We start from the raw sequence: 25677 nt of genomic DNA, 5'->3' as shown, positions 1-25677 counted from the left end.
GTATAGACAGACGGATGGATGGATGGACGGATGGATGGATGGATAGACGGATGGATGGACAGATGGATGGATGGATGGATGATTGATAGACTAGATAAAAAGACACATAGACGGATTGATGGACGGATGGATAGACGGATAGATGGATAGATGGATGGATGGACAGATGGATGGATGGATGGATGATTGATAGACTAGATAAAAAGACATATAGACGGATTGATGCTTGATAGACAATCAGATAGATGGATGGACGGGCCAAAAACCTGCAGAACTAATAAGAAACTAACCAGAAAGTGAGCTGAGATGGTGACCATGGTGAACATTATACATCTACACAGTATAAACTGAGGTTGTCTGTTCCAACACGCCTGCTGGGTGCTCGTCTGGGTTTAGTGTGATTGTGTGTCTTTCATTGAGAGTTTATTACTGCCCCCCCCTCCCCCCCATATTATCCTCTATAGACTGCAATCTCCTCTCATGATTGAAAATAGAACAAATATGCTGTGTGTGTGGTAATACAGCACTGATGGAATAATTCTCTCCAGCTCTCTCACCATTTATTATCTCAATAAAAACACATTAGCTGGAGTCTCACTCTGTTTATGTCTCTCACCCAGACTCTGTCTTTCCATCCATCCATCCAGCTATCAATCCCTCTATCTATCTATCCATCCAACTCTCCAACCATCTACCTGTCCTTTTCTTCTCTTTCACTCTTTCTTTCATCCTTCTCTCTAACTACAAGTCTGCCCTTCCATCATCATTCCTTCCCTCCTCCATATCACATTCATTCTTCTCTTCACTTATTTTCACAAGTATCCCCCTCTTATTATACACAACTCCACTGTAACACTCTCCTCAGCACTCATCCGTCTCTCCCTCCCTCCCTTTTATCAAATCAGTCTCATTTTAATGAACGGATCTATACATCCCCCACACCTCCTTGGCTAGCTAGCTGGTAGCGTTGAAGCTCATTATGTGATTTCATGTGAAAGCCAGTGACGTAGGAGTCTGTTACCCATCATCCATCAGTCCTCTCTGTGAGTGTTCAGTGATGGAGAGATCAGGTGTAAGTGAAACAGACAACGCTGATTGCTGCAAGACAGTAATTCACCCAGTGACAGAGCTCACCGTCCACAAAGCTCAGGGAGGACAGATGGTTTGAGCTGAAAAGTTTGTTCACTATTTCTTTCAGAATATTGCAAATTCGTCTTTGGGCTTCACTGCGGAGTCACGTGACATTGGGCTGAATATTGGGTGTAAAGGGAGGTGTTGGACAACTGTAAATGGTTTGAATGATATGAAAGTGAGAGATAAGGTGAAGCCAGCATACAAACCTCTGTAAACTAAGAGAGGTGGGGAGCTGAACGTTGCTGCTAATGCTTTGGTTTAAGTGTGAAGTGAAATGGAATCTGTCCTTTCAGTTCTCAAAGAGGAACGTTCTGAAATGTTGTGGACCGAAGCTCTTAATGTGTCTCATGTTTATTTGGGGTTCAAAGCATGGATCGCATTCTCTGAAGAGATGAGTTTTCAGGAGCTTTGTGAAGTCAGAGAGGGACGCCCCTGCTCTGATGGCGTGTGGTAGCTCGTTCCACCATCGTGGTGTCACAGATGGGAACAGGGACTGAGGTCGCTTTGTGTGAAGGGATGGCAGAGCCAGGCGTTCGTTGGAGGAGCGCAGTGGCCCAGAAGGAATGTAGGCTTGGATTATGGAGTTTAGGTAGATGGTGCAGACCCAGTAGTAGCTCTGGATTCAGCATTAGGGACTTGGATTAGATTCTGGAGGCCACGGGGAGCCAGTAGAGGTCACTGAATAATGGAGGGCTGCTGAGTTCTGACCATTTGTAGGGGTTTCAACGCATCTGGAAGAGCTGCTAGGAGGGCAGAGAGATAACCATGGCCTGTACCAGAAGCTGGGTGACATACTGAGTGAGGTAGGGCCTGATTTTTCTGATGTTGTATAGAGCAAAGCGGCATGACCGAGAGGCAGCAGCAACATGGTCTGAAAAGGACAGCTGGTCATCAATCATGACACCCAAGTTTCTCACCACCCTGGTTGGAATGATGGTAGAGGAGTCAGTTTGTAATTTGATGTTATGGTGGATAGATTGCTTGGCTGGAATGACCAAGAGTTCAGTCTTAGAGAGGTTTAGTTGAAGGTGGCGAGCCTTCATCCATGTAGATATGTCCAAGAGACAGTCCGTGATCCGCGCCGAGACGGTGGGATCGCCTGGTGGGAAGGATAGGTAGAGTTGCGTGTCGTCTGCGTAGCAGCGGTAAGAGAAGCCGTGCGAGTGAATGATCGGCCCCAGTGAGGTGGTGTAAATTGAGAAGAGAAGGGAACCTAGCACTGAGCCTTGGCCCCCCCCTGTAGAGAGGCAGTGGGAGGAAGATAACTTGCCACAAGACATTGTTGGAACACACAGAGAGGAAGGATTCGAACCACAGGAATGCTTTACCCGAGATGCCTACTGCTGAGAGTGCAGATAGCAGGATCCTGAGATTGAATGGGTCAAAGGCAGCTGATAGGTCAAGCAGGATAAGAACCGAGGACTGGACTGTAGCTTTAGCTGACCTTAGGGCTTCTGTTACAGACAACAGAGCCGTTTCAGTAGAGTGGCCACTCTAAACCAGACTGATATGGATGTCATTCCGTGATAGGGATTCTGAGACCTGTTTGAAGACCGCCTCTTCGATATCATTTCCTTTCATTTCCAGTGTTGGCTTGGCATTTCCATCCATCGTCAACCGCTTATCCTGCGTACAGGGTCGCGGGGCTTGGCATTTCATTACCACTTTAAAATGTCATAGTTTATCTAACAGTTAGCTGACACTAGTGCTTAGGCATGAGTTCTTGTAGATACACATTTTGACATCACATGGAGTTTATTTTTTTAAGTCTTTTGTCACTTTTAGCACGCCATTTGTTTTCACTCTGTAATTCGGGAGTGGACCGGATGGTTGAGCGGTCATCCCCTTATCAGAAAGTCGGTGGTTCAATCCCCGGCTCCCCCAGTCTGCATGTAGAAGTTTCGTTGAGCAAGATACTGAATACTGAAATGATACTTCCATCGTGTGTGAATGGTTTATTTCTCTTCTGATGAGCAGTTGGCACGTTAGCCTGGCAAATTAGTGTATGAATGTGTGTGAATGGGTGAATCTGTAGTGTAAAGTGCTTCGAGCGGTAAATGTAAATGCACCTTTCTAGTCTTTTCGACCACTCAAAGTGCTTTTTACACTACATCTGCATATACCATTCACACAAATTCATACACTGGCGGCAATTCGGGATTCAGTATCTTGCCCAAGGACACTTCGACATGCAGCCTGGAGGAGCCGGGGATTGGACCGTCGACCTTCTGATTAACGGGTAACCCGCTCTACCTCTTGAGCCACAGCCGCCGCGGTCTAGAAGACTCGAAAGGCTCTATATCAGTACAGACCATTTACCATTTACTTTATTGAACACCGATTACATTTCACTCAAAGTCAACATGAGTTAGAGGAAATGAGAAATCCAACACTTTTTTGGTGCTAAAAAAGAGTAAGTTTACTTTACAGTCTGGAGTAGTTGACCTCCCCGATTGCCCCTGTATAATTCACACTTTGGGTAAATGTACATGGAGAGTGCAGCTTTTTTATTGAATCTTGGGAAAGCAGAGACGGCCGTGTGTGTTAGCAGAAGTAGAACCGAGTATTTTATTTTCTGATGGTGAACGACAGGAAGTTTTCTAGAAGAGTCTAACCTGCACCCAGAAATTCAGCCTCTGCCTCTCATCGTCTCTGTTTACTTCCTCTAACTCTCACTTCTATTCTCTCCTCCTCTCCTCCACCCTCGTACGGTTATTACTGCTCCTTCCCTGCAGCTTCACCTTCTCCTCTTATTTCTCCTCAAATATTTGCACCTTGTCTCTCTCCTCCTCTCCTTTCCCTCACTTTCCTGTCCTACCCTTCCTCCTCCTTTCCTTTAAAAAAAAAAATTAATCTCTACCTGCTCTCGTCTCCTCTCCACTTCCTGGGCTTGAATCACATCTTCCTCCCTCCTCCTCGTCAAAACCATTTTAATCTTTCTCCCCCCTAATCTCTCCCACTATTCTCGCCACCTTTTCATTTCCTGCTCTGCTCTCCTTCCTCTTCCCCCCTCTACCTCGATTTACTACATTGCTCTTCTTCTCATCCGCTTGCCTCCCACCCCCCTTCAGCCTCCTGGTAATCCCTCTCTCCTCCTGCATCACAGGTGAACCTCCTTTAGGGAGCGGGGAGCAACGTGGTGAAAACGGTTCTCCTCCTCTTTTCTTTCTTGGCCCACATATCCCCCCTCCCCCCCACTAATGTGTTTTCTCTCTCCTCTGTTCCTCCCCTCCCTTCCCTCCCTCCATTAACCTCCATCTTCCCTCCCTCCCATCATAACTCACCTCCTCTCTGCTCTCCACTGTTTTCCTTGATTTCCCCTCCCTCGCATTTACCTCCTCATCCCTTGTCTCCCTTTCCTTACCTCCCTCTTTCCCTCCCTCCCTCCCTGTCCTGCAAAAATAATTTCCCACAATCCCTCCCTCGTTCCTCCATCCCTGTCTGCGCCCACAGAGCAGTGCGAGGATCAACATCTCAGAAGGCTCCTGTCCAGAGAGGATCATCACCATCACGGGTCAGACGGACTGTGTGTTCAGAGCCTTCACCATGATCACGTTCAAACTGGAGGAGGTAGATGCAGTGCACACTCACACTCTCCTCTGAGCTCCCAGCGGCGTTCCCGAGCTGCTCGGAGTGAAGTGCATAACCTTTACTTCCTCTACAACATGGCCGCTCCCTGGCAGCCTGCCATTTACTATACATCTAATGGGATTGTCTGACCTCACACAAGCACATACGCACACGTAGTCAGTGCTCCTCAGGGGGATTTGACATGAACACTTGGCTCTCTATCTGTCCTCCTTCTCTATTTCCTTCTTTCCTCTTTCCTTCCCTCTATAATCCCATTAAACGGAGGGTGAAACACATCTGACCTATTTCCTTCATGCAGCGACAGATCTTAGCACAGTGTAGTGTTGTGCGTTCTTCAGTTCCTCCAGGACTGTTTACACAAATTACATTCGCCGCAACTTTTCCGCTAACATGACCTCTCATCGCCGTTTCCTGCTAAACGTTGTCACACGTCAACAAACTCACTTCCTTGTTTGGAAGACTCAGCAAACATGTGTGATACCAACAGCAAAGGGCCGTGAAGACCTGGATCCAGATCTTCTTTACCAAAGCGGGGAAACTGTTCGGGGCTCCAGACTAACTTTTTATACCTCCGTCATGGAACCGTCCTGAAAAACAATTTGAACCGTCCTGAAGTTAACGTAAAGCGGCCCAAATTCCAAATGTTGTTTCTTTACTTTATTATCCTCTATAGTTGTTAGTGAAATAATAAATGATTATAAACTGATAAAATAGATAATATTTATTTTGCTTGGTTCAAACAAGAAGATTTATAAACAAAACTGAATAGTTATCTGTTGGGGCACCTTTTTACCTCAATGATAAATTATTTAATTTCAATTCAGTTATTAACTCCTGGACTTTGTTTCAGCAGCTTTTCTGCTCATGTTCAAAACTTTGTGCACATTCAGAATCTCACATGTTTTTTCTCTTATATGTCCAGAAGAAAATTGTAATATTGAGACTAACATCATTATTTAATGAGAATTCATAATATTTTTAAAAGTATAGCTGACCTCTACTCTGCTGTGCTCCCCTTCAGACTGTACTGAATGAGACCAGTGCACTGCACTTCATCAGAGGTAGAAACTGAAACCAACAGTGCCAATCAGGCAGACATCTCAGCGCAAATCCTTACGTTAACTTCTGCAGCTCCGATAAAGAGCAGCTCACAATCATAACAGAACCAGATTGTGCTTCAGGTTTCAGATGTTTATAATGCAAAACTCTACCAGCGAGTCTGCTGGCTGCGTCTCAGCGTGCACGGGTTTCTTTACGATCATGCCGTATGCCAAGGTGCATCAGCTGGGTGGAGATGATTCTCTCCGCTAGTTGAAATTATCACAATATAGATTTGTTTTTCACTGTGTGGGGGGACAAGATTGATGTGTGGCGCTTAATGCTAGCTTACACAGCGCGACTGAGAGGTCAGCAAGCCGTTTGTGACTGAGAGGACTGATGGAGCTGTACCGTGGGAACAGGTGAGCAGCCGGCCTCCTGTGTGAGTTCGGCGTGACTCTAGTAACAGCGCGAGAAAGACGGCCTCTGTTGTAGTCAGTGCACGGTCGGTTCAGTTTTTCATTTGCTCATCGTAGTGATCGTAATAAATTAACACACACAATCCCTTTCGTCCCAGAGGCGTCCTACAGAATATTTCTCTTCGTCCCAAACACATTTTCATTTCATTTACATCATCATCGCCAGGACGATAGGACGCCGTTAGTCTCGAGCGCTGGTTGTGGTCCAACATAAAGGAATCATCTACTGACAAACATAGATTTAATGATCTGTTATGTTTTACATGTGGAGCATGAAGGGACAACAACCTTTCATTTTGTTGCACAACCTTGTGCTGTATAATGTAGAAAATTACATTTTAAAGTTTGCAATATTATTTTAATATAGTCCCCTGAAGGCTTCCATACAAACACTGTCCATTTAACTAGATTTCTGTGCAGGAGTTTCTTACCTGTTGAAGCTGATTACAGATTGCTTTGCAACTCAAAATTAAACCTAAACTTATTACTGATATTAACAATATTACTGTACACATAATTACTAAATATATTTTGTGCGTTTAATGGCTGGGGATACTGAGTGTAAAGTGTTGGCCTGGTCATGTGCCAGGCTATAGCTAAAAAGCTCGCCCACGACCATCTAAAGTTTGGGACATGGTGCTGTGTGAGCTGGAAATGTTTTATCACAGCAGCACAATGTGAAACAAAATCATCCCAGTGCACTTTGTCAAGATGGTGCCGCCAATCCTGTTTCCTGTGTGTCTGCACACGAGCAGGATATAACGGGATGATCAACACAAGGAGCGTGTTTCTGTTAGCAGTATGCACCAGAGAGCTGCACTGGGATCCCGAAGGACCAAACACAAATCGCGCAGGAGCGGGCGGTTAAAAAAAAATACTGCGGCTCCCGCAGTAGCGCTGATAAGATGGAAGCAACAAACAAAGTTAAAAGTGAGTGTACGCAGCTGCTTCTGAGAATGTACTGCACGGGCCTGACTCGAACCGGTGACCTCGGGTACGGGACGCGAACACGCTGACGGGGAGGTATAACTCCATGAGCCTCGCTGGCTTCCGTCACACAATACAAGGCCAAAAGCAAGGAAAGTCTGAAATTTGGAAAAATAATGCAATGATTGATGTCGGTTTTTCTGAACGTTGAGCATAGCCCAAACATTTGTGTCCTTTTTTTACTCTGCATGTCACAATGTTTGCGGGAGCAGGCGGGAGTGGTCACAAAATCAGCAGGATCAGATTAGTGATGGCAATTACAGCTCTTCATTTCTCATGTCTCCAATTCTTTCTGAGAGCCGGCTCTTTCAACTCCCACTTCTGCTGGTCAGGAAGGACTTACGTTATTATTTTTTGCAAGAAATAAATATGCAAGATTTGTCATCTGCCATACCATGAAATATTCTATCATATCGATGGTTAAAAAGTCAAGAAAAACTACTGTTTGAAACAAAACATTACCCTACTAATGAAATAGCATGCTTATACGACAAAACAATGGTAACCTTACAACATGCGTCATCTAACGGCCATTTCATATTTCCTGTTTACATTAATGGCCACATTAATGGCCACCTATCATTTGAGTCATTTTGCCTGCTGCATTTTACTCCAGTGAGGAAATAAATCCGTGCCAGAAACATCCAAGGAAGGTTAAAATCAAGGGCAACTGGATGGCGATGCCATAACCATTTGAAGTTTGAAGTTAAGTACTTAAGTAAAAGTACAGATTCTCCAGTTCAGGGAAAGTGTCGACATCCGGACTTTAAATTAATCTGTGTCACAGTAGCTCTTGTGAATGTGAAGTCCAGTATTTTTCTGATCCAGCATCAGACACACAGGGTCAGTTATTATTAGTATTATTAATATCATGATAACAGATCAGTGATGGGGAAATTAGATTTTAAAAGATGCCACTATTATAATTATTGAAATGAGCTTTGTGTGTATTTTCAGTATGATTTCCTTAAAGAGAATAAGCTCCATGTGGGCCGAACTTCCTCAGAGTGGTTTCTGGGGCGGAGGGGGATCTGGTTGTCATTTAACATGTCGTGTGTTGAGAAATTAAATCTGAGCAGCTGCTATTTAAATCTCAGTGATCCTAATGTAATAATGAAAACTGAGGAGTTAGAGAGGCAGGGAGTGGACAGAGATTTAGAGACTTGCTGAAAGGATTAAACAAATATATGAAATGTGGACAGAGTGAGAGAGATGGAGGGAAACAGAGAGAGGGAGAAGAAGGGTGTAAAGAGAAAATTAGAAGGACTGAAAGACCCGCAGAGACGAGGGAAGAGGAGCTGCTGTGTAGAGTTAATGAGATTGAAAAGAGATTAAAAGAAAGAAGAGTGTGATGAAGGGATTAAATAAAGACAGTAATCAGAGGGCGAGTGCAGTGTCAATCACAAGATCTACACAGGTCCAAGGTCCTGAATCCATCCAGCTGCAGGACAGAGCTGTTCTGGCGTTCACCTCTGAGGAAGGCTGCTGGCAAAGCATTCAGCTAACATGCTTCCTCTCAGCCCTCACCTGCGTCTCGTCCTTTCACAAGTCTTGTCCTCACCTGTGTCTTGTCCTCTAAGCCGTCTCGTCCTCTCAGCCCTCACCTGTGTCGCGTCCTCTTAGCTGTCTTGTCCATACCTGCATCACGTCCTCACAGCTGTCTTGTCTTCACCTGTGTCTCGTCCACTGAGCCGTCTTGTCTTCACCTGTGTCTCGTCCTCTCAGCTGTCTTGTCCTCACCTGCGTCTCGTCCTCACAGCTGTCTTGTCCTTATCTGTGTCTTGTCCTCACAGCCGTCTCGTCCTCTCAGCCTTCTTGTCCTCACCTGCGTCTCGTTCTCACAGCCATCTTGTCCTCACCTGCTTCTCGTCCTGACAGCCATCTCGTCCTCTAAGCCCTCACCTGTGTCTCGTCCTCACAGCCGTCTCATCCTCTCAGCCCTCTCAGCTGTCTTGTCCTCACCTGCGTCTCGTCCTCTCAGCCGTCTTGTCCTCCCCTGCGTCTCGTCCTCACAGCCTTCTTGTCCTCACCTGCGTCTCATCCTCACAGCCGTCTTGTCCTCACTTGCTTCTCGTCCTGACAGCCATCTCGTCCTCTCAGCCCTCACCTGTGTCTCGTCCTCTCAGCTGTCTTGTCCTTATCTGTGTCTCGTCCTCTCAGCTGTCTCGTCCTCACCTGCGTCTCGTCTTCTCAGCCGTCTCGTCCTCCCCTGCGTCTCGTCTTCACAGCCGTCTTGTCCTCACCTGCGTCTCGTCCTCTCAGCCATCTTGTCCTCACCTTCATCTTGTCCTCACAGCCGTCTTGTCCTCACCTGCGTCTCGTCCTCACAGCCGTCTTGTCCTTACCTGCGTCTCGTCCTCTCAGCCGTCTTGTCCTCACCTGCATCTTGTCCTCACAGCCGTCTTGTCCTCACCTGCGTCTCGTCCTGACAGCCATCTCGTCCTCTCAGCCCTCATCTCTGTCTCGTCCTCACCTGTGTCTCGTCCTCACAGCTGTCTTGTCCTCACATCTTAGCAGTGAGAGACAGTCTTCGCTCACTCCAGCATCATTCTGAGGAGACAGCCAGAACGCATGAAGAGCATCTCATCTGTCAATTTGACCATCTGTTTCTATCAGATTTCACAAACTAATGACGTAAAAGTTTGACAGTTTCAAACTACCTGAAGACTGACGAGTCCCACACAGAGACAAACGCAACTAATAATAATAACAGATTTTGATCATTACTGAAGCAACTAAACGGATGTGAGTGAGAAATAAAGACTGTGTTAAATAAGGACAGTTTTACTACTACCAGATTTACTAACACCCTGAATAGAAAGGACTAAATTGCGTGTGCATTCTAAAATATTGCACGTGTAATTGTAGTACCTGTTATGGGTGATCAACTAAGAATTATTGTGTAGATGACAACAGGAGCAAACACAACGGAGGTGGCAGTATTTAAATGAGGGTGTTGCGTGTTTTAATGGTTTCCGCCATGGAGAGTCAGAGGGAAAGCAGCCACTGCATAAAAACCTTAGTTTGTTTCATTCAGTGGAAATTGTCTGTACCTGCCCGTCCTGCCTGAGCCTGCACTAAGTACTTGGGACAGCACATCTGGAAAGCTGCTTTGGGAAACCCCAGCAGAAACAGCTACAGTTTGCTGGAATGACCCAGACGCGAGGAAATGGCAGCAGATTGTGCTTCATCCAATCCAGAGGGAACGACCACCGACCGTCCGCAGCGTGCCCGGTCGCTCTGCGACCTCCTGTCCCTGACCCTATACGCCCCAACGCCCCATTCCCTCTCCGGTATCTACAACGGGTTGTGTCGCTATTACGACGGGCGCGCTGTGAACAGTTGATCGTTCCCTCGGGCTGGATGAATTTTACGCGTGATGCACCGCTGCAGCTGGGGGCTCTCCGCAGCGCCACACAACTTTCTAAATTCTTCCATCTCACGGAGAAAATAAGTCAGGTCGAAGCGTTAACACAACAGTATCGCTAAAGCTTCAAGGAAAATACAACTAAAACCCAATGCAATTCATATAGTTCATTGAATAGATAAATTTTAATACATTGCATATAGAATAATATTATCTGATATTGTGAATTTCTCTATGTGTTCTTTCATTACGCCTGTCTCTCCTCCAACTATAACAGCAGCCACCTCTGCAGCACTTGGCGGTTTGCACCTTCCTTTCAAACGTATCAAATACAGATGCTGCGCAATAAAATTGAAACGCCCCAAACTGCATATTTGGCAGAAGTAAAAGTAGTAAATGAACAACGGGTGCTATCTTGCAATTTTGTAAGACATCATTCTGCATGCACACCATTAGTAGATCAGCTTACAGGTTAATTTGCTGGTGATATCATGTTTGTACACATTTTTACTCACGCAAACCTTTAGTAAATCAGGCCCATGATGCGCTAAATGGAGCTTTAAACACCTTTGCCGAATAAGTTCTGACGTAGCGAACATTTAACCCGCATGACTGATCAGCTGTTTCTTCGTCTTTGTCTCCAGACAGCGTGAAACACGGCCGATACTGTCTGACATGGAAGAACAATTACAACTTGCCCAGTTAAAACACATTGCTGAGGACCTCTCTCCGTTTCCCTCAGCTCCTCGGCCCTCAGGTCCATGCGACTGGTTTCGTTTCCTGTTTGCAAACTCTACTTCTTGTTTATTACTGACAAAACTATACTTTACGTAGCAGAGTTTTATCGCTCCAAACTGGCTGATGGAAACGCACCTAATTTACATTTGTTATTTTATCGCTACATTTCAAAAGTTCGCTTAAAATTTGCTTGACAATTAGCTGGAAACAAGGCTACTGATCCTTAAACCAAGTCTCAACCCACAAGAATATGGAGAGTCGTTTTTTAACCCACACAGTCATCTTTGCAGATGTCTAGCTTTTCCCTGAGTGACAGCAGTTAGAATATTTTGGGTTTTAAACTGATGTCACAGTGAGTATTAGAAAAGTGGAGTACAGGATTTCCCCTTTGTTTTGATATTTTATGGTGCAAACTATTCATAAAGAAATAACTGGAGAATTAAGTGATAAATAAAAGAATCATTAGTTGCAGACTAACACCATGTCTAATATCCTGCGAAACCTGATTTCTCTCAAAGACAGAGAAATACTCAGAACATGCAGAGACAGCTGTAGAAAACAGAATGGCTGATGAATAGATGTCTGTTTAAATAAATAAATGCTGTCAGAGAGAGAGAGAGAGAGAGAGAGAGACGGCGTTAAGGAAAGAAGGAAAAAAGAAATGGAGCAGGAAATATTGAGAAACTAAAGGAGGAGCAGAGAGGATGAAAGAAAATGTGTAATGAGAGACAGGCGGGCAGAGACAGTAACATTCATTCAGTCATTCTCCACTGCACTTTATTTTGAAATGCAGAGAAATATGGTTTGATTTATCCACAGAAACACACCGGGGACGTGAGCAGCCAGCAGTGTTCAAAATAAAGCCCGAACCATCATTCTTATTCAAAGCCACACACACAAACACACACTTCACATCGGGCTGCAGCAGACGTGCAATACACCAGTTCACTTCTGGAGACAGAAAAGCAGAAAGCAAACGCGTCCGAAGCCGCCGGCGTTATCAACACAATCAGACTGTTCTCCCACACGCCGTGTGTCGTTTTCCACATATTTGCTTGCAGCGAGCGTCGTGAAACGTCGTCCGCATGTGTGGGACAGAGCTGGCTGTCAGTTACTGTGAGACGCAAAAACCTGATATAAATAAAAATGTTCAGAGGGGGGGAGGGAGGGGAGTCAGCTATTCAGATCACATTCAGCTGACGGGCAGAACCCAGCTGCTGCGATTTACATTTAAGACGCAAAGGGTCCAAAGTCCGGCTCGGCCTAATTGATTGAACCAATCATGGTAAGACCAGGTGATTTAGGCCGCGACTTATTACCTGAGTTAATTAAAGAGAGGGAGAGAGAGTCTTTCAGGGTGAGTGGAGAGAGAGCGAGAAAGAGAGGAAAAGGGGGGTGTAAGCTGCCAAAGGGGGAAAAATGTAGGTATGAAAGGTATGAAATAATAAAGATAAAAACAAAGAGGGGAGGCAATTAAAAGGCTGAGGTAAGTCTGTTCTGTCTGAGTGACGGAGACTCAGCTGCTAAACACTGATTCATACCTGCAGGACGCCTCTTCTGTGAAGATCCACAGACCAGAGCATTTCTTTGGGACCTCATTGTCATGTGTCGATTAAAACTGCTGGCTGCTGCTTAAACTGGGAATGAATAACCAGGTAACTGCTCAGTAGGTCTGACATTACTGATAATTAATCACACCCTGAATTTAGAAGGCAGGTGATGTTCTGAGGATTTATATTTAGTTGTTTCACACAGTGTCTGTTGCCCGTGCCTATAAAGCCTCTTAAATCGGATAGAAATCCATGTGTTGAATCACACTGTGCTCCGTTACAGTTACGTTACGACAGCGAGCAGCCGTGAACGATGACGCCTTTGTGTTTCCTTCGGTGACACACAGCGAGTGAAACGTGCCTCTGAAGAGCTGCTGTGGGTTCAAAACATCCCCGCAACAGATCGAAGCTGACGTCGTCTCTCTGTGGACGCTAAATATTTCAGGAAACTAGCAGCTTCTATTTTCTAAATGCAGAACTAAACATCTAAAGTGTTCCATTCATTTGTTAAAGTGGCCACTGTAAGCTGTAGAATGAAGGACAGAACATAATTCAAATAAATACTGGGTCATAAGTGAAGTGAAGAAGTGGTCTGGACGGCTGTATGTGAGGATACCTGCAGCATCTGTGATGTGGGAGCAAAGACACACCTGCACAGATGCTGTAGCTCGCTTCCTTTGCTCCTGTTGTGTCCAATCGCTGTATTAACATGAAGTAGTATCTCAGATCTCTGGGGGGGACCCAGATGTGCAGAGAGGTGCCTCTCTATATGGTTACTGCAGCAACAACCATAATATAACCTGCTGCCTATATTCTAACATGCTCCTGTGCTGAACACGCAGAGGATGCAGGAGTTCTTCTTCTCATGAAGTCCTGCAGAGCGTTTAGAGCATTCAGAAGAGAGAATAATGAGTATTATTATCCTGACATTCATCAAATTACAAAGACCACAACTGAGGGGGGCGGGGGGTTGAAAAGACAGATGTAGGATCAGAGAGAAAGTCAAGGTCAGAAAGGACGGAGAGAGCGAGACAGGCGTTTGACCCGGGCAAACACAGCCTATGATCTGAATCAGAATTAAAGGAATGACGGACAAGTGTGAAAGTTGTCCTTTCAATCAACGCTAACCTTTCACCGGCTGGAGCGCCGACCTCAGAGGGAGGGAGGGAGGGAGGGAGGGAGAGGCTGTTGTGAGATGCTTCCCGTCTGTCCTGCACAATCAATGTGGATTTTCTTTTTAGTGTGAGTAAAGAAAAGGTTTTAAAAACAAAAAAGGGAGATTGGATGTTGTGGTTAAGAAGAAACACCATTATACACCATTGGATTTTCAGAAAAAAAAAAATTCTATAAATGCTCCTGGAGTGCAGCACCTGCTCATGTTTCTCCTGCTGCAGAGCAACATGATGTGGTAACACTCCTCCACCACCGAGTCCAAACACCTTCAGAATAAAAAGAGTGAAGCAACGTGTAACTGCAGAAACACATGCTGTCTTAGGTGGAAAGAGTAATAAAATGCTGTGAAGTATCAGAATTACTGATCCAACAATTACCAGATAATCTTCCTGAGTACATTCACATAAATGCAGCTGAAACTGAAGCTCACATAAAACCAGCAGCAGCTGATGGAAACTAACGGCTGCGTCTGTGAAGTTTTTCCCCTCACTACGATTTTTGGGTATAATATATAATAAATGTTTTGGAAATCATGTCTACACACTAAGAAGCCACTGCCGGCAACCGGCTAACTTAGCTTAGCATAAAGACTGGAAACCGGGGGCTAGCCTGGCTGCGTCCAGCTACAGCAGCTCTACAGCTCCCTGACTAACACGCGTCTGCATTTCACATGGGGTGATGAGCCAGACTACATCCTGTCTGGGACCAGAAAGTTCTTGGTGGACTGCTCAGAGCCATGAGTCGGTGCTGGTTGGCGGGCGCCTCCTCCTGCTTGTGATCGCTGCTGGTGGTCAAAACCTCCGCAGGGAAAAGTGGGGGAGGAAACCAGGGAGAGGGGCAGGATCAGAGAGACCTGATTAACTGCTACTCTTTAGCTCCACGGTGCGCTCAGGATCTGTGTGGAGAAGATAAACGCTTGCACAGAACTTCTTCCTGTCACCTGTTCGTTGTAGTCAGTTTGGAGTGCATTCACTTCTGTGGTTGCCGTATTTGCTAATATGAACAGCTGAGCAAATAAAGAGGAGCCGGAGCCGCTCCCCGGTGACTGAGGAGGTTCACTTGAAGCCTCCTCAACTCCAAGGAGTGTTTTTATAAAAAGAAAATTGTTCACTCTACACATGTTGGCGAGTTTATCCAAAGTGCCACGTTCATCTTATTTTTTTTCAGTTACATTTAAAGCAAACAACACAATTGGTGTTTGTTTAATATGAGCTGTGATTAGTTCCTGATCCCTCGGCTCACAGCAGCAGATGTGACCTGCAACAGCACAGCTGCAGAACGAGGAACAGAGCAGCACTTACTGGATTTCTGCAGGCAGAACGAACCTCGAGTGCTTTAAAGACTTAAACCCTTCTGTTGCTCTCAAATTCAAATTCAGATTAACTTTATTAACGTGAATGTATAGCAACAATATTGCCAAAGCTACATATAAAGAACATAAAGACAATTAATTTCATACATTTCATTAGAGAAGAAAATAAAACATCAAAAGTTGTGTTTGTGTGTGCTAATACAAAATAACATAATAACGATAAAAAATATATTAGAAAATTTAAATAATACAACAGTAAGTGTGTTAAAAAAATAAAGAATAAAAGAATAAATAAAAATATATAAAAAATTTAAATAAACTAAGTAAATGACGTGTGTGTCTCTCTCTCTCTCAGGACCTGGCAGCCTTGGTAGCCAACGGCACAGTGACCAGCAAGCCTCCGGTCACCTTACGACTGGTCATCCCGGCCAGCCAGTGCGGCTCCCTCATCGGCAAGGGCGGCTCCAAGATCAAGGAGATCAGAGAGGTGAGCGTCTGCAGAGAGAATCCAGTTTCACAGGACGTATAAAACCGTCCCGTACATCCTCACAGGTTTACGGCTCATCACTAATGTCAGACATACAGGTCATGATCGTCCATCCGGCAGACAGGAAGCATCATAAACCACCGCTGATGAGCTCCCATATTTAGTTTTATATTATATTTAGCTAGTTTCCAACTAACGAATATCTGAAGAAGTCAAATTTTAAGTGAATACGTTTCTGATGATTTTAACCATCTCAAGGATTTGATGTGGCGAGGGGAGGACTGCAGGATACTCGCTAACTAGCTCTTTAAATTCCCTTTGACTGGCTGTCTAAACGCAGCTCCATCCATCGTGTCTGTTAATACGCGGTCTGACCTTTTGAATTATGAACTAAACCACAAATGTTCTTCCAGCCCCGAATCCCTGTCAGGCCTCTCTTCCTCCTCCTCCTCTTTATACACACTCTTCGTTGTTTCCTGCAGCTTTCTGCGTCTGACTGCATGTTTTCTGCTCAGCTGGACTCACATCATAGAGAATAACTGCTGTGTTTGTGTGTGCAGACGACAGGTGCCCAGGTGCAGGTGGCAGGTGACCTCCTCCCCAACTCCACAGAGAGAGAGGTGACGATATCAGGGAGCCAGGACGCCATCATCCAATGCGTGAAACTCATCTGCACTGTGATCCTAGAGGTGTGTATCCACGAGGAGGACGGAGTGTGTGTGTGTGTCATGTAGCCTCATCTTCATCGCATCTTCATCGCGTCAGGCTCGCAGAAAAATGTACTTGTTACGACACTACAGACAGACATCTGCACATATGGGGAGCTGTTTGAACATCCGTTCCTTAACACATAATAGACGCAATTTAAAAGCTACTAGTAACCATTTTCATTTTACTGGTATCTATCTATTTAGATAATGGTGCATATTTTTACATTGCTGCTAACTGTTATTACTACACTGAACAAAATTATAAAGGCAATCCTTTTGTTTTTGCCCCCATTCATCCTGAGCTGAACTCAAAGATCTGAGACTTTCTCTATGTGCACAAAAGGCCTATTTCTCTCAAATATTGTTCACAAATCTGTCAAAATCTGTGTTAGTGAGCACTTCTCCTTTGCTGAGATAATCCATCCACCTCACAGGTGTGGCATATCAAGATGCTGATCAGACAGCATGGGTATGGCACAGGTGTGCCTTAGGCTGGCCACAATAAAAGGCCTTAGGCCGGCCACAACAAAAAGCCTTAGGCTGGCCACAACAAAAGGCCTTAGGCAGGCCACAACAAAAGGCCTTAGGCAGGCCACAACAAAAGGCCTTAGGCCGGCCACAACAAAAGGCCTTAGGGCGGCCACAACAAAAGGCCTTAGGGTGGCCACAATATCAAAACGTTAGAACCAACAAGCCAACAAAAAACATTTACTAGTAAGAATGAAAATAATATGCTAGCGTTTCAAAACATCGCCGTTTTGAAATGGCATGTTATTAAAGTCGTGAAACCTTGCATTTTGGTTCAGTTTAGGTGACAAAACTACTTGGTTAATGTTCGTAAAAGATCCTGGTTTGGGTTAAAATAACTACGTAGGTCAGTTAACACTTAAGTGACTTAACTAACTTAAATAAAAATATTTAATGTTGCATTTTTGTTTCACATGGACACGAACCCCGGTCTCCCCGTTCAAAGTCTGGGTTCTGGCCCTCGCTCCCTCCCTCCCTCCCTCCCTCCCTCCCTCCCTCCATCCATCCATCCATCCATCCATCCATCCCAACCACCTCCTTACTCAGTCTTTTCTCTTAAACATCATACACCTACCTTTACCGTCACAAACTGACACTACAGGGCTCCCCCGCCCCCACTGCGTTGAACTATGACGCTATAGGGATCCCCAGTGCGTTACAAACTGACGCCGATGGGTCTTGACCATGCGTCCCTATGTGACGAGTCGACAGGCACAATTCAGGGACATAAACACAAGGCTCACTCAGTGTTCGTCTCCCTGATGCATTTTTTATGATGATGAAGACACTTCTCAATGATGCAACCTGATGCTAACTTAGACACAGCTGCAGGGGCGACTGATTCATGGAGGACGTCTACCCGTCTGCTCTCTGAGAGGACGTCTACCCGTCTGCGAGGTCGTTTACCCGTCTGCTCTCTGAGAGGACATCTACCTGTCTGCTCTCTGAGATGACGTCTACCCGTCTGCGAGGTCGTCTACCTGTCTGCTCTCTGAGAGGACGTCTACCCGTCTGCGAGGTCGTTTACCCGTCTGCTCTCTGAGAGGACGTCTATCCGTCTGCGAGGCCGTCTACCTGTCTGCTCTCTGAGAGGACGTCTACCCGTCTGCGAGGTCGTTTACCCGTCTGCTCTCTGAGAGGACTTCTACCTGTCTGCTCTCTGAGAGGACGTCTACCCGTCTGCGAGGTCGTTTACCCGTCTGCTCTCTGAGAGGACGTCTACCCGTCTGCGAGGCCGTCTACCTGTCTGCTCTCTGAGAGGACGTCTACCCGTCTGCGAGGTCGTTTACCCATCTGCTCTCTGAGAGGACGTCTACCCGTCTGCGAGGTCGTCTACCCGTCTGCGAGGTCGTCTACCCGTCTGCGAGGTCGTCTACCTGTCTGCTCTCTGCGAGGTCATCTACCCGTCTGCGAGGTCGTCTACCCGTCTGCGAGGTCGTCTACCTGTCTACCCGTCTGCGAGGTCGTCTACCTGTCTGCTCTCTGTGAGGACGTCTACCTGTCTGAGAGGACGTCTACCCGTCTGCGAGGTCGTCTACCCGTCTGCGAGGCCGTCTACCTGTCTGCGAGGTCGTCTACCTGTCTGCTCTCTGTGAGGACGTCTACCCGTCTGCGAGGCTGTCTACCTGTCTGCGAGGTCGTCTACCTGTCTGCTCTCTGTGAGGCCGTCTACCCGTCTGCGAGGCCGTCTACCTGTCTGCGAGGTCGTCTACCTGTCTGCTCTCTGTGAGGACGTCTACCCGTCTGCGAGGCCGTCTACCTGTCTGCTCTCTGAGAGGACGTCTACCCGTCTGCGAGGCCGTCTACCCATCTGCTCTCTGAGAGGACGTCTACCCGTCTGCGAGGTCGTCTACCTGTCTGCGAGGTCGTCTACCTGTCTGCTCTCTGTGAGGACGGTGAAAGTGTAATTTCTGATTGAGTTCTAATGAATCCGAGGCAGCAGTCGTTGAGGTGAGCTCCGTCCAGGTGCAGCAGCAGCAGGAAGAGGCTGAGCAGCTCGTTGTTATTCTCAGCACCTTGATGAGGGAAGAGAAAGGAAAGAAAGCAAAATGCTGACCTGAGCTAAACTCCATCTCTTTCATGTGCTGTTTACTCTGTGCCATCGCTCTGCTCACACTTCCTCTTTGATCTCAAATAAGAAATCTTTTGATCTACTCCCTTCTCCCCCCCTCGCTGCGTTCCACCCAGTGCATGCTGGGACAGGAATTACTCTGTGACTGACTGAGGTCCACATGCTGGTGGACTCATCCTGCCTCTCACTTCCTGGTAGTTTTAGATGAATCCAGTTTCTCTCAGCTGACGATCAATATCAATATCAATTTTATTTATATAGCACATATATAAATAAAACATATATATATGTTATATATATAACAACCAAGGTTGGCCAAGGTGCTTATGGGTTAAATACAACAACAAGACACTACTCACACAGTAAAATTACAGCAATAAAACATTATAATATACAGTATACGATATATAGTGATATTAAAATTGCCAGGAATAATAACAGACTTAACTTCGAAGGAAATGCCAAAGAAAAGAGATGTGTTTTTAACAGTGATTTAAAACGTTCAAGGTGTCGGGGCAGTTCTGATGTGGACTGGCAGGTTGTTCCACAGGTTAGGGGCAGCTACACTAAAGGCTCGATCGCCTCTGGTTTTAAGTCTGCTTCTGGGTCCATCCAGGAGGAGGAGACTGGTGGATCTCAGCACTCTAGCTGCAGTATGAACGTGAATAAGCTCTGTTAAGTACAATGGAACCAATCCATTAAGGCATTTAAAAGTTAAAAGTAAGATTTTAAAATCAATCCTGTAATGAACAGGAAGCCAGCGGAGGGAGCGCAACACAGGTGTGATGTGGTCCCTCTTCTTCTTTCCTGTCAGGAGGCGGGCAGCAGCATTTTGGACTAACTGCAGGCGTTGGATCGATGACTTGTCTAAGCCCATAAATAAGGAGTTGCAATAGTCAAGGCGGGAAGTTATGAAGGCATTAATCACCCTCTCCAAATCTTTAGGAGGGAGATAGGCCTTAACCTTGGCTATCGTTCTCAACTGGAAAAAGCAGGATCTAACAGTGGCGGATATCTGTTTATCAAATTTAAACACACTATCCAATACAACACCAAGACTCCTCACAGTTGAGCGGCTGTTTGAAGTTAAAGGGCCGAGAGAATCTACATCAAGCAGTTCAGGGTGTCCAAACACTATGATCTTTGTCTTGTCTCCGTTTAGGTTGAGGAAATTTAGGTTCATCCACGTTTTGATGTCCTTCATACAGTCAAGCAGGGGCTGCAGTGAGCCCTTCGCTTTTACATTCAGGGCCAAATCAATTTGAATATCGTCTGCAAAACAGTGGAAAGAGACCTCATACATCTCAAAAATGGAGGCCAGGGGCAGCAAATACAAAGAAAATAAGATGGGGCCTAAGACAGAACCTTGAGGGACACCGCAGGTAAATGGGGCCGTCTCAGAGGAATAATTACCGAGGTGGACAGAGAAGCTCCGATCAGTTAGATAGGATTGAAACCACCTAAGTGCAGTACCTTTGATTCCCACACAATTTTCCAACCGTGACAAGAGGATTGAGTGGTCAACAGTGTCAAAGGCATCAGTGAGGTCTAAGAGCACTAGGACGGCAGAGACTCCTGAGTCAACAGTTAAAATCAAGTCATTAAAAACTCTTAAAAGCGCCGTTTCAGTGCTGTGACGGAGTTTGAAGCCAGACTGGAACTTTTCATAAACATTATTATTAATTAAAAATGTTTGCAGCTGGGTAAAAACTACTTTCTCCAGGACTTTACATAAGAAAGACAGTTTAGAGATGGGCCTGAAGTTAGAGAGAACAGAGGGGTTTTTTAACAGGGCTGTACAACAGCGTGTTTCAAGGCGGTTTCGAGACAAGACAGGTATTTATCAATGACAAAATACATGGTCCAACGGTATCAGACTTCTCTAATCAGACGAGAGGGAATGCTGTCTGAGGGACAATTTGTGGGCCGCAGATAATGGACCACCTCAGATAGGGAGGACATTGATATGGGCTCAAACTGATCTACGACTGCAAGGCGCATAGGAGGAGCAGAGGGATCATGGTCACAGGATGTGGTTACAGAAGATCGAAGAGGAAAAATCTTCTCAACAAAGACACACAGAGGTCCAATGTAGGTGTAATAGGAGCAGAGTGTCGGGGATTTGTAATGGTGTTAAACATATTAAAAAGAACCTGTGGTCTGTGACAGTTGTTGGCAACCAGCTTAGAAATAAAATCAGATTTTGCAGATTTTACAGCTCTCTGATAGTCAGATAGATATTGCTGTAGGATTTCATATGACACTCTGAGATTTTCTTTCTTCCACCTTCTCTCGGCTTGCCGACATGCACGTCTGAGCGCACGGGTGGTGTCGTTTAACCAGGGCTCTGAAAGCGCTTTAGTGCGTTTCATCCTCAAAGGAGCTACAGAGTCCAAGATGTTTGTGCAGGTTGAATTAAAAAGAGTAATAAGTTCATCAGCACCAGTAGCATCACCTCCATGCAAGTTATAGAGCACAGAGTCTTTGAAAGCAGCAGAGAACTGTGCCGGGGTTTGACTGTTAATTACACGACGGCAGCGTGTAAAAGGAGATTTGACCAAAGAACGTGGGACTGTAATTGTAAATAAGACAGGGAAGTGATCCGAAATACATACGTTACATGAACACACAAGCCATGAGACAGCACAAGGTCAAATGTGTGTCCCTTTTCATGTGTTGGGCCAGACACCGACTGAGTGAGATTAAAAGAATTAAGAAGATTTAAGAAGTCTTTAACCATAGGTTTGCTTTCACATAAAATGGTCGTAGTTTAACCTTACACCTGCTATACAATCAGCAAAATCTTTGTTGAATTTCGGTGGACTATACACAACTGCACACAGCAGCGGAGGAGAGGCGTTTAATTCAAATAGCTGCAGCTCAAAGCTAGAATATGTGGCAGATGCAGACAGCCGACACTGGAAGGTGGATTTAAACACAGTGGCAAGTCCTCCACCTTTGCCAGTGGTCCGAGGAGAGCTAAAAAATGTACAGTTTGGAGGGAGAAGCTCAGAAAAGGAAGCAGACTCACCAACATGAAGCCAAGTCTCGGTCAGCAGCATAAACTCCAGTTTATGGGATGTAAAAAAATCATTCAGCACAAAAGTTTTGTTGGCCAGTGATCTGACATTAATCAGGGCCATACGAAGTGTTAAATCCAAACTGTTCGAAGCTCGAAGTTTCCTCACCGACGGGTTTCCCTTCCCGGTGTCGGCCCACAGGGCACCGTGTGTCAGGCCGGGAGGAAGGTGGATCAGCGTCGGAAGAACAGCACCTGAACCAGACGCTGTCACCAAGGCAGCAGAGGCTTGACCCATCGACAGATGCTGTGAAGCCAAGTCGGGAAGAAGGAAGCCCACAACAGGCAATGACACAACAGCAGTCGGGCTGGGGAAGACGGGTCAAATCCATCGCAGGCGCGGGACCTCCGAGCACCGGCAGCCACAGACAGCGGGGGGACAGCAGCCCCCACCGTAGAGGAGACGAGGATGAGGCACATCCGAGGACCTCAGCTAAGCCTTGAGGCGAACAAGCACTCCGGCACGCTTTCCGCGTCTCCTGTGGCGCTTTTTCCGGGGAAGATCACACGGGACACAGCGCAGGTAGTCTGGGATGTTGGACAACCATGGGGGGAGGCCTCCAGCCTGTTCTCCCAAACCATCTCTAGACAGCCTCAAAGCCTCACTGGACGCTCGGATGTCAAACAAAGTTTGGCGATCATAAACGAGAAGGCGAGTTACATCCCGGCAGCAAAAACACAGAAATAAATTTTCTGCTTGTTCTGCATGCAGACGGCTTGCCTTACACACTGGCGCCATCTGATTACGTCGGTACAACCAAAGCATTTTAGTTCTGCATGTTGACGATGACTTATTATTAAACGTGAGAAACAGCTTCTCCTTCAGGATGCTCTCAGGTCACTTTGTCCAGTAAGCAGACCAGTACATTCAGCGCCCTGTTTCTGTGTGTCATAATTAGGAGGATCTATAGACAAAAAACGCAATCTAAGATCCATAACTCTGTTTTCAGTGGTGTATAAAGACCTCATATAATGAAGCATTGTGTTTTTATTGCCTTAGAATGAGCCATTTCTATCTACAGACACCGCGGGGCCTCTTACATGGGAGGACCCTTGTTGCACCGCCATGTTTCCACAGTAGCCCAAACGGACACACTCTCTGCAGAGCCCGTTTCGTCACTACGGTGAATACAACAACACAAAGAGAGAGTTGTTTAAATATGAGTTAGGTTCACAGGTTCACCACGCGGTCATAAGCCCTGGATAAACTTGCTTTTTATCAATGCGGAGGCGTGGACAGGCATCGGTGACGCAATCAGCTTTGTTCACATCCTTGCCTGCATACTTTGCGTGTACCTGGAGGATTTAACCTGAATCTACAAGGGGGCAGACCAGGGCCGGGTCATCCCTCGCCGACACCGGATCATCTTCTTTGACAAGGTCAGAATTTGCACATCGTAAACAAACCAAACACGGCGACACTCGAGCAGGTTGTGATTTTAATGAGACATCATAACAATCTCGGTAATGGCGGACCAGCTCCACGAGTTTTACTGTAAACATCCCGCCATAAATCTGCTTTTTTTAAAGTCTGCTGCTGATCTTCTTCTTCTTCTGCGTTTAATGGCGGTTGCATACCGCCACCACCTGGGCTGGTATGTGGAACAGTAGATTGCTGCTGACCTGCCGGTCAGATCGACTAACTGCGCCCACGTTCATGTGCTGAACTGCATCTCGCGGACCCGTAGCATTAATTCCGTGTACAACCTACGCTCCAGAGGAACGCAGGATATGCGTGGCAGCCATCTTGCGTATGTGAACGCATAGTTAAAAGCAAATATATGCAGGGCTTTATTGTAATTGTTTAATTATCTTGCGTCCTCCACAAAGTATTTTAGGTTTCATGTTGGACAGAGAACGATATTCAACTGCAGCAGAGGCTCATCGCCGTGTTAGTGGGTGGGATTCAAACCACTGTGAGGCGGGCGGGGGGGTTCAACAGGCACCTGGAGCAGAAGACAACATGTGACCCACATCATCCTCCACCTCCTCCTCCATACAGACTCTGTACATGTATGAGTATAATCCAGGCAGCAGTTCAGTTACAGCTAAATATTACTGTGTAAACGTATAACCCACACAAACACAAGTGTAACGAGTGAGTAAGTAAAGATTTCAGATTTCAGATCAGAGAGCTGCTCTCTGATCTGAAATCGCCTACAACCAGTTAATGAACAGCGACAACTGTTTCAGCTGGTCGCGCTGAAAGCTGCAAAACCCACAAGACAGATTTCAGCCAACTGAAACCAAATCAGTCACGTCAGGCTGTGAGGACGTCTGTGTTCTTCTCTGTATCACAAAGTCAGTAACAAAACTGTTATCTGTTCTAAGGTTTTTATCCTCAAAACGTCCCTCCTAAACACACAGCTCTCCCAGAAACCAGCACAGATTCTGGAGGAGTCCAAGTAAGAACCGGGTCAGGAGGAGCAGCACGCTGAGACACCTGATTCTTCCTCTTCTCACGTTCTCTCTGTTTCTTTTTCCTTCTCAATCCTTCTCTGTAGTCGCCGCCGAAGGGAGCGACTATTCCATACCGACCCAGCCCGAGCCCGGGAACTGTGCTGCTGGCAGGAAACCAGGTGAGAGGACGGCGGCTCGCCTCCAGGAAATCATCTTCAGATTAGCCAGAACAGGGAAATACAGTGTGTTAGGGAGGAGGTCAGTCAGCAGACGGAAGACGTGGGGAGGGATGTAGGGACGGAGGGAAGACGGTGTGAAGAATAAAGGGAAAGAGGAGGTTTATAGACCCTGGGAGGAGCAGAGGAAGCACAGGTGGGATGGACGATTGATTATTGATTGATTGTGCCCGTCCAGCAGGAGACAAAGAGGCCTTTTCATGTTTATTCATTACAAATCATGACTGTTCATCAGCAGGATGTGTGTGGGGATGCTGGTGTGTGTGTGTGTGTGTGAGTCTTCGCCAGCTACAACATGATCACATCCTCATCATGATGCGTCCGCGTCCACAGCAGGCAGGTGGTCGTGTTTTCATTTTGCCTGCAGACGTGTTTGAAAGAGATTCTACCAAACCAGCGGCCTCATTTCTAAACGGTGCGTCCGTACGAAAGAGGGCTGGAAACGTGCGTACGCCACTTCCCAAGCAAAGGTTGTGATCTATAAAACACGTGTAAGTAAACTCTGAACCATGCGTACGCACATAAAGAGGAGATGAAACTGAAGGATGAAACTGTTTGAAGAGAATAGGCCTGCTGCTGCGTGAAATAAATCCAAAAATTGAAGCCTTTCTGAATAAACGTTTGACTGATTTTCCCTGAAGTGCGCAAAAAAACACACAATTTAAGATCATTTGCAGCCACAAAGATCCAGATTCAGGATCATAAACACAAACAGAGATTCTGTTTCTGCCTCAGATATGTTGGACAGTTTAATCGGGAATCATATTAATTAATACTTGCATGCAGCAATTTATTCT

At 46.0% G+C, this 25677-nt stretch overlaps 1 protein-coding gene across 1 annotated transcript in view; it reads left to right on the top strand.

The window, feature by feature from the left end:
* The first annotated feature begins 2960 nt into the window (after positions 1-2960).
* The window catches only part of LOC123956936 (poly(rC)-binding protein 4-like), a 62020-nt gene continuing 39303 nt past the window's right edge, over positions 2961-25677 (top strand). Inside the window, exons 1-5 of the mRNA XM_046029507.1 lie at positions 2961-3026; positions 4588-4704; positions 15725-15856; positions 16417-16545; positions 24749-24823. Coding sequence (XP_045885463.1) covers positions 2961-3026; positions 4588-4704; positions 15725-15856; positions 16417-16545; positions 24749-24823 — 519 coding nt within the window. The remainder of the gene's footprint in view (positions 3027-4587; positions 4705-15724; positions 15857-16416; positions 16546-24748; positions 24824-25677) is intronic.

Source organism: Micropterus dolomieu, linkage group LG18 (genome assembly GCF_021292245.1).
Source record: "Micropterus dolomieu isolate WLL.071019.BEF.003 ecotype Adirondacks linkage group LG18, ASM2129224v1, whole genome shotgun sequence".
Taxonomy (NCBI): Eukaryota; Metazoa; Chordata; class Actinopteri; order Centrarchiformes; family Centrarchidae; genus Micropterus; species Micropterus dolomieu.
The sequence above is the reverse complement of the archived record's forward strand: the minus strand, read 5'-3'. Positions and strand labels throughout refer to the sequence as shown.